Consider the following 8,722-nt stretch of genomic DNA (forward strand, 5'->3'; position numbering starts at 1 on the left):
TACGGTTGACAATCACTGAGACCGAATCGCTCCCTCCTTCAATACTCCCCGGTCACCTCCACCCCCCATCTGCCATAACCAGACACCCTCGACTGCCCACGCAGTAGCGCTAGCATGTTGTCGACGACTAGTACCACCAGCACCAGCAGTAGTAGCATTCTCCGTTGTCTCCTTCTCTGCGTCACCTTCTTTCTCCTGTCCAGCACGACGGGAAGAACCCGTCCCAGGAGTCGCACCATCCGCTTCAGCCAACATACCTGCCACAACACCCTCCTTCTCCACAACAGACCACAGCCCCTCGACCAGCGGACTCCCCCTTTCTCCGAATTGGCCCTTCCCCAGACGGAACAGAATCCGCCCGAGAACCTGCCACGCGATGCACCGTTGCGCCGGGAACGTCGACTGACTCAGGATGGCCAGTTCGGGAATGGTGTACCCCGCTGCATGGGGGTCTTTGCCGTGATGATGTAGGCCCAGGGTCGTGGGAAGGGAGAGAGAGGTTGATGGGGAGAGTACCGTGCCGAGGAGAGAGAAGCGTAGGTTGGCTGGGTGGATGGCTTCGGCGTTGCTGGCGGGGTGGTAGGCGGACGTGGAGTCCGGGTCTTCGGGGTCTGCGGAGGGGGGTTGTAGCCAGGAGAGGGCGGAGGGGTCGTGTGAGATGTTAGGAAAGTAATGGGTTTGGAGGTCGGAGAGGAATGAGGGTGAGGACGGGTCTAGGTTGGGCATTGGGAAGGCTTGGGATGGAGGCGCAGGGAAGTGTACGCTGCCTGAGGGGGGAAGTTCGGCGGCGGCGTGGAGGTCCGAGGGAATTTGGGTTGGTGGGACGTCATCTTGGGAGGTGTCGTTCTTGGGGGAGGGTGGTTTGGTGGTTGCTGCTGTTTTTGTTGTTGATGCTGGTGGTGAAAGAGGAGCAGGTTCTGCTGCTGCTGCTGCTGCTTCTTTTCCTTTTTTGTTGTCTTGGACTGGTTCAGTAGCGGCGGGTTGTTCGCGGGTAGGTTTGGAGCTGGTAGTGGGGGTGTCGTCGGCGTCGATACGAGCTCGACGAAGGAAGCGCTCAAGTAGAGACGTGTCCATGGTTTCCATCAGTTCCTGGCGCTCATGTTCAATCTGCGCGTCCGACATGGAGGCCAGTTGCCGCGCATTTTCCTGCGCGATGGCCGTTTTCTCATCCTTCGGACCCGGTGCAGAAGTAGAGGCGGATGCAGTTGCAGACGGAGCTGGGTCCCGTCGCTGTTTAAATGTAGAGGGTTTGGCCCGACGGCGATGGGCTGGAAAGCCGGTGGTGGTTGGTTTTGGAGTAGGCGGGGCGGGCGCCGCGGCGGGGGAGCGTTCACGGATTTCGCCGATCATCCCGGGGATGTTGAGGGTCGAGGGACCCTGAGCGCCATCATAGCTGTCCGCTGAAGGGGACTCATCGTCAGAGCCCAGGTCAAGGACGAAACGTTCACCGCGAAAGGCCATGGCGTTGAGAGTGGTGAGGGGTTTGGCGGGGAAGAAAAGCTGCCGAAAGCGTCGGAAATGAAGCCATCCCCGGGAAGCTTGGCTGAGTCAGTATTGAGTCAGCCCGCACAGGGAACACTGCAGCATGACTCAGCTGCGGCTCAAAAGCTAAAATGGGGTACGCTAGTCTCAGATAGGATTAGTGGGTTCACCTGATTGACCACCCCGATTGGGTAAAGCACGTTGAATCAGGTGACCCGATCTGATATCGAAACTGGGACTTTGCGCTGCCCTGATTGTTGTCCACCATCCTGCAGGTACAGAGCCTTGTCTGGTCAAAGTTCTGAGATAAAAATGATCTCATGTCATTTTACTGACGATGAGCAATATTTTGAACCGTCATTCTCGCGGGATGGGGGCGTATCGAGGGGCCAGGAAAGCAGGCAACTGAAGGGAACTAAACGCGATAACGAACCATTGAAACGGCCCAAGAAAGGAACGAGAAGCGCACCCGCCGGAATGGAACCCCGGCCATACAAACACGCTTTCCCCGGTTACTGCTTTCGCCCACGTCGGACCGGCTCTGGAAAAGCATCTTCTTTCTTTATCATCTATAACACTCTTCTGTATGTATATCTAGCAAGGGTATACTTGCTGCTGAAACCCCCCGACAGCGCCCCTTTTCCCCATCTTTTTAGACTGCAGTTTTGTTCTTCTTTTGCAGTTGCTGGCCCGGTGTTTCCCATCTGGCCTGCCTCCCTCTCGGCCTTCCCCTTCTCTCTCTGTTCCTCTCACTCTCACTCTCGCTTCTCTCTCTCCCTTCCCTCTTTCTTCCTTTTCCTTTCCTCCCCCCATCCATTCATCGTCATCCACTTTTCTACTCCCCCCCATCCATCATCTAACTTTCCATCTCCACCACCTTCCTTCAACCTTTCTTCATCTCCATCCATTCGACTTTCAATTCTTTTGTTATCTAATTTTATTGTTCTGAGTACAAGGATTAGATCTCCTTCATCACCAACCACCACCACCACCACCACCACTCTCACCACCCAAGGACGTCAGTCCATCACTCCACTCCCCCCTCTGACCAACCTCGCCCTTTCACTCGATGCTTGACCACCAGCTGTGATTCGTCCCTTCGCGCCCTCCCCTCCCTTCCTCTCCTCTTCACCATGTCCACAGAGCCATCTGTTTTGTCGACTGCAGGTGAACACGAGTCGCGTTCCGCCATCGAATATCCCGCCCGCGAAACTCGTACCCGACGGTCGCGTCGCAGGAAGGAAGACGATCTCGACCTCGAGCGGAAAGAACCCGTCCGAACGCCTAAAACCAGAGAAAAAGAAAAGGAGAAGGAGAAAGAATTGAAGGAAAAGGAAAAAGAGAAGGAGAAGGAGAAGGAGGAAAAGCTGGAGCCCAAACGGGGCAGCCGTCGCCAACGAGAGAAGTCCTCGTCGACATCTACTAACCCGCCCAATTCGGGCCGCGTCTCACTCTCGCAAGAGGCCCAAGTTGGAGGCTGCCACCCCCGACCAAAGTCCCAGTGTCGCGGCGCCTCCTGCCCGTTCACCGAATCCCGCGCCTGCTGCCGCTCCAGAAGGGCCTGCGACCAGTCCTCCTACCACTGCAGTTTCGGCTGCATCTGCAGCTCCGGCCCCAGCCCCGGCTCCAGCTCCAGCTCCAGCTCCAGCTCTAGCCCCGGCCTCGACGCCTGCCCCAAGCACTCCCATAACGAGCCCGCGGAAACAAACACTAGATTCTGAAGTGATGTCTCATGGGACATCGCGTCTCCTGAACCCTCCGTCTTTGCCACCCTCGGCCCATCCAACACCGCCATCCGTGGCCCCTACAACTCTCGTCTCACCTTATCCGGGCCTGATGCCCTCCGCTCCTCCTCCGCGGCCACACTCCCAGCCGCCCGCTCCTCCGCCGCAAAGAACCAGCGGTCAAAATTTCGATCCCATTCGGTCGGCCTTCGATACATCGTCTCCGGCCCCAGCCCCAGCACCGACCCCGACGTTGGCTGCGGCGCCACCTCCGGGGCGCCCCTCCTTTAGTCCCCCGGCCCGCCCTATCTCACCCCGTCCGACATATCGCGCCAGTGCCTCTCCGGCCATTGCTAGTATCATTGATCCGCCTGCTGCCTCGTCGCCGCCCGTCTATGTCCCTCGACCGTATGGCTCTCCGATTCACGGTGCGTCGAGCTACTCTCCATCGCCCGCGGGCGCATCCATCGCTCCCACTCCGCCACAACCGCAACCACAACCACAGCCTCAATCTCAACCCCCACGACCGGTCTCACCATATGCTCATCGATCCCCCTATGCCACACCGGTCCAAGCACCACCCCCGCCGCCGCCTCAGGAATCACGGACATCTGCACCAGAGCCACAACCCCCGTCTGTCCCTCCTCCTTCGGCCTCGGAACCTCATACCCCAGCACCTTCTAATAACCGACCGCCCTCGCCGGGTCCCACGCCCATGGATGTGGAGCCCGAGGCACCTGCTGCGTCGACGGCCCCTAAGGTGACCAAGAAGGAAGCCAAAACCCCCTCAACAGTACCTACTTCGAAGGCGCCGTCACCCAAACCGGCCCGGGCCGCCAAGGAAACGCCTTCGCTACCTCAAGGCTCGGGATTGATCTCCAATGCCCTCTTCGGAGTGGATGGTGGCTCCTCCACGGGCGACTCGAGTAACCGCCAGGTGCCGAGTATCATCCTACACGTCCCTATTCAGGGTCACGGGAATCAGATCATCAACTTCGCCCGTTTAGCGGAGGAGCAATATGGGTTTGCGGCCCTGCATCCTCGCCTCGCTGCGCACAAGGAACGGCTGGCACGGGTAGCTGCGGCTGGAGCGGCCTTGGAGCGCAACGACAAGGCGAGCGGACGTGGTCTGTCTGCGGGAGAGAGTGCAGATGAGGATTTGAGCATGGAGGTCGACCGGGACAGCGAGATGGATGGGGAAGGTGCGACTTCCGCACCAGCCCGCTCGAATGGGCCTGACCCGGCAGATGGGAAGAAGAAGCGTCGTAAGAAGAAAATGGAGGAGTATGATCGAGACGACCCGTTCGTGGATGACAGTGAGTTAGCCTGGCAGGAACAGGCGGCCGCCAGTAAGGACGGGTTCTTTGTTTACAGTGGGCCGCTGGTGCCGGAGGGTGAAAAGGTCCAAGTGGAACGGTAAGCGCCATACCCTTGGGGACATTGAATCCCTTGCTTTTTGTGTTGACTGAGATGCTAATGGTTTATAAATAGGGCCGACGGTACGATCAAGCGTGGTCGCGGCCGTGGACGTGGGAGTCGGGGCCGGGCGCCTCTGACATCCCACCAGGTGCCTTTGGCCGCTGCGGTTCCAATCTCCCAGGAAACCGGTCTTCCCCTTCGGGGCCCCGGCTCACGAGGAGGCAGTACTACTCGTCGCCCGCGCATCAGCAAAGCTGCTCGTCAGCAGGCAGAGCAGGAGAAAGCCAACGCCGCATCGGGGACCCCCCACGGACGCGGTGGAGGTGCTGCCGGTCGTGGCGGTTCGACCAGCAGTCGAGGAGGCAAGCACCCCATGGTCGAGTTGGCGCCGCGTCCAAATATTGCCCCTGCTCCTCCGGGCCCGAGTCCAGTGAGTGGATCAGAGCTTGCGATGAAGTAGGGCTGGTTGCCTATCATCTTCTTTTCTCTCCTCAGTCTCGTCATGAGTGTCCTATGCTGGGATTCAGGGATGCCGGTTCCTGTTCTTTGACGGACTGCTCAGTATGTGCGTGCTTTTGGTATCTACTTTCATTTTTTTTTTCTGTTGGCGTCGTCGGATTCCGGGTTACAGGGGGAATGATGAACGGGCATGAGTAGAAGGGACCATCCAGTCTGATGTTGGGTTGTGTTTGTTGTCGGATGTGCGGTTTCTGACCGTCTATCTTCGTTGGCTACTTATATGCCATTCGGCGCTATTCTCTACGTCTCTCGTATGGTGTGATGGGATTTCCTCGTTTCCTACCTGCATGATTCGGTGCGGTGTTTATGCTTCTCTCTTGTATCTGTGTGCCTTTGCGCTTGCTCCATGTTTTACCTGTTGACTTTCACATGGAAAGAAAGCCAATATTGCCATGATCATTTCCTCCCTACTACTTTACTGTCTAGCATTGAAAACGAAGCAAAACATTGACAGGCATGGCCATTTTATCCCATCCCAGTGGTGTAGACTGTAGTCGGTCTATAGCATGCAAAGGCTGTTAATTTTAATAGATGTCAACCATAGAACTCAATCTAGTCTAGGCTATGACCTGTTTATCACCTGACAACAATAACAGTCTTCGTTTCGTCCTGTTACTCGTTATAAGTTACAGCAATCAGAATCTATCACGGCCGAACATCACGCTTACTTTACCCAACTTGTCATTCATCCCCATCTTCCATGCTACCGAGCAATGAACCATAGCCAGTAAACAATGGAGTGAAATGGCATAAACAAAAGATACTTACAGCCAGCTAGATGAGAAGATGACCTAAAATATGCAGAAAAGAAAATGAAGTAAAAAAAAAGAAAAGGACATGAAAGAAAATCGAAGCTATGGATGTATGTATATCTGACAGAAAAGAATATGACAAATGAGATGAAAAAAGAAAATAGATGAAGATGAAGAAAGAAAAGAAAGAAAAGGCCAATGAATGAATACGCCTTGCCGATGCAAAAAATGTTGTTCTGTGTGTGTTTGTCATGGACATACATCATGTAGGTTGGATGAGATACATGGTTCAAGGGTTAATGCTTCAAGCAAGTAGCGGTGTGTTTGTGGGTATGTGTCATTTGTTTGTCAGTTCGTCACATCCACGGACTCTAGAAGAAGAGGAGAATAGGAGGACGCGGAAGAGAAGTGAAGGGAGGTAGGAGGGTTGAAGAGATGGAAATAGGGCCGGAAGTCTAGACGGCACCCGTCATATGGTCCCCGCGCATGGAGTTTGGCTGGCGCTGCCAGGATCCATTTCCAGGAGCAGAGGGCGAAGGCCCGCTCGGGGGAGGCGCGTTTCGCACGGGCAGCGCTGCTGACTGTAGAGGCATTCGCGACTTCGTGTTGTGTGAGCTGGCGGAACGAGATCCCATCGGGTTCATGGGGGGTTCCAATCCGGAAGAGGGGCCCCCGACGGGAGTCCGTGAGGGACGACGGCCGGAGCGGTACTCATCTTCCAACGACAGATGCTCGAGAGAGATGGGAGGCGAGCGTGTTGACCGGGGTGGACGCGGGGATGGGTTGGCGGGGGCGTAGTTGTACTGGTACTGCGAGGGGCTGTTGCGGCCCACGCTGGAGGGAATGTCGCTGGGGGCGTACTGGGGAGTGCGCATCGGCTTGCTGCTGGGCTGCTGCTGGGGTTGAGGCTTCGGGGACGGAGTCGATCGCGCAGCTGGGGGCTCGTCCTTGAGCGACTTGGGCGGCGGGGGAGCCAGATACGACTTGCGGTTGTGTCGCTCCATCATGCTGATGGCCCATTCTTGGAGATCAACCGGCGTCCGCTTGGCGGCCTGCAGGAACGCATCCTTGTCCTAAATTGGCTGTTAGTCGGATCCGGCTCAAGACCGTAGTCCAAAAGCGGACAAAGGGTGAGACATACATAAAGCTCGCGAGGCGTGGGGCGTTCCTCGGACTTCTTGAGGAGACATTTGGCGACAAACTCGTGCAGGATGGGAGGGAAGGCGTCGCTCTTGGGCAACTTCGGAGCAGGCTCGTGCACAATCTGCTGCAGCAGATCCAGAATACCCATCGGACCGGCGCTGGCACGGTCGCCTGCTGAGGAGTCGGACGTGTCAAAGGGGAAGCGACCAACCGCCAATTCCATCACCGTCAACCCGACACTCCACACATCCGAGCGCACAGTGTACGCACCACCCTGGATACGCTCGGGGGCCATGTAGGTGGAGGTGCCGACGAACGTATCAGCGATCGAGTTGACTGTCTCAGTCGCAACGCCAAAGTCGCAGAGCTTGATGTTGCCGCGCGAGTTGACGAGGATGTTGGATGGCTTGATATCGCGATGCATGATACGATGAGCTTCGTACAGGTACACCAGACCGGCCAGGACCGACTCAGTGATTTTGCCCAACACGTCTACCCGCACGGGACCAAAGTCCTTGGATATGCGATCGAGCGAGCTATCATGCGAGGGTCCAGGTTAGCTTGGAACCAACAGAAGAAAAGGAAAGGCAGCGGCTCCCTTACCCGCAATCCATGTACTCCATACACAAGACAATATCTCTGGCTTCATTCTGGAAGGCACCATAGAAGGTGACAATGTGGGGGGAATTGCAGTCGTGTCCAACCTGGAGTTCCCGCAAGATCTGCTTTCTCACATTCTCCTTTGCGTCGACGCGGATTATCTAGGACGACGGGGTCAGCATACCTGCCGGGTCTACGGCAAAGCACGGACGACGAGGGTCTCCAGAAGGCACGCACCTTTCGAGCCATGACCACCTTCGTGGAGGCGTGCATGACCTTTGAGACCGTACCACCATTTCCAGCGCCCAGCTCCTTCAGGGTAACCAGATCCTCGCTACGCAGGTCAAGACGAAACTCGAGGCCGATCTCCAGAGTATCGGTGCGGTTGCTGTCGGTGTTCCCAATGGCGCCTGGAACCTGAGCATCGCCATCGGAATTATTGGAGGCGGGCTTCGGAGCTGCGTTCAGGGCAAGGCCTTTGACGTTCTTGCGCTTCAGCGTTCGCGCCTTGAATTGATCGGCCATGGTTGTATCACAGGAGCGATGTTGCGCACCGTGACTTGAGATAGAGGAAGAGACGGTGGGGGGTGAAGGAGGAATACAGCGACTGTATAGGAGACGAAGCAGTTCCAGGTAAAAAGTAACTGTCTCGCGAGTGAAATTATGGTGAAGATGCCCAGTGAATGGGTTTGCTAGTCAGCGAAACAGAATAAAAAAGTCGTCGAGTGTCCGACCGTTGGGCCAGCAGCGGCGGGGGAGTTATTGGTCACTGAGACACCGGACAAGCGCCGTGAGGTTCGGGAGAGAGCGCAGGTGGGGGGTGTTCTTTGGTGGTGGACTGAATCACCCCGGTTTGGTGGCGTTTGGCCGCTGAAATTTGTTGGAGGGTTCACCAGGGGATGGAGATGAGAGAGTGAGTGAATGCTCCTCAAACCGGCGACTTGAACCAGTGGGAAAGGATGATGATGGAGGGGAGGGCCGGAGTTGGTTTTGGCGTGCTTTTGGAGGAACGCCGTGAGGAGGAGAAAGTTGGGGCGGAGATCAAGTAGTGGAACCAGGCACGAAGTAGTTCGACAGGAGATC

General features: G+C 56.5%; 4 protein-coding genes across 4 annotated transcripts; 2 read left to right on the top strand and 2 right to left on the bottom strand.

Moving 5' to 3' along the window:
- Positions 1–12: 12 nt before the first annotated feature.
- Positions 13–1,461, bottom strand: An11g10670 (uncharacterized protein; the record flags this gene model as incomplete). Its single annotated transcript, XM_059750567.1, has 2 exons — positions 13–176; positions 258–1,461. 2 exons carry the CDS (start codon positions 1,459–1,461, stop codon positions 13–15), a joined length of 1,368 nt encoding a protein of 455 aa, XP_059601690.1.
- Positions 1,462–3,207: 1,746 nt separating this feature from the next.
- On the top strand, positions 3,208–5,085 carry An11g10680 (uncharacterized protein; the record flags this gene model as incomplete). Its single annotated transcript, XM_001394988.3, has 2 exons — positions 3,208–4,622; positions 4,698–5,085. 2 exons carry the CDS (start codon positions 3,208–3,210, stop codon positions 5,083–5,085), a joined length of 1,803 nt encoding a protein of 600 aa, XP_001395025.3.
- A 1,266-nt stretch (positions 5,086–6,351) lies between these two features.
- On the bottom strand, positions 6,352–8,164 carry An11g10690 (uncharacterized protein; the record flags this gene model as incomplete). The annotated part of the gene is made up of 4 exons (XM_001394989.3): positions 6,352–6,969; positions 7,038–7,575; positions 7,643–7,800; positions 7,877–8,164. 4 exons carry the CDS (start codon positions 8,162–8,164, stop codon positions 6,352–6,354), a joined length of 1,602 nt encoding a protein of 533 aa, XP_001395026.1.
- A 138-nt stretch (positions 8,165–8,302) lies between these two features.
- Positions 8,303–8,657, top strand: An11g10700 (hypothetical protein; the record flags this gene model as incomplete). Its single annotated transcript, XM_059750568.1, has 3 exons — positions 8,303–8,318; positions 8,388–8,452; positions 8,526–8,657. The coding sequence occupies 3 exons, from the start codon at positions 8,303–8,305 to the stop codon at positions 8,655–8,657; spliced, it is 213 nt and encodes a 70-aa protein (XP_059601691.1).
- Between the last annotated feature and the right edge of the window lie 65 nt (positions 8,658–8,722).

This window comes from Aspergillus niger, assembly GCF_000002855.4.
Source record: "Aspergillus niger supercontig An11".
In the NCBI taxonomy this organism is placed as follows: Eukaryota; Fungi; Ascomycota; class Eurotiomycetes; order Eurotiales; family Aspergillaceae; genus Aspergillus; species Aspergillus niger.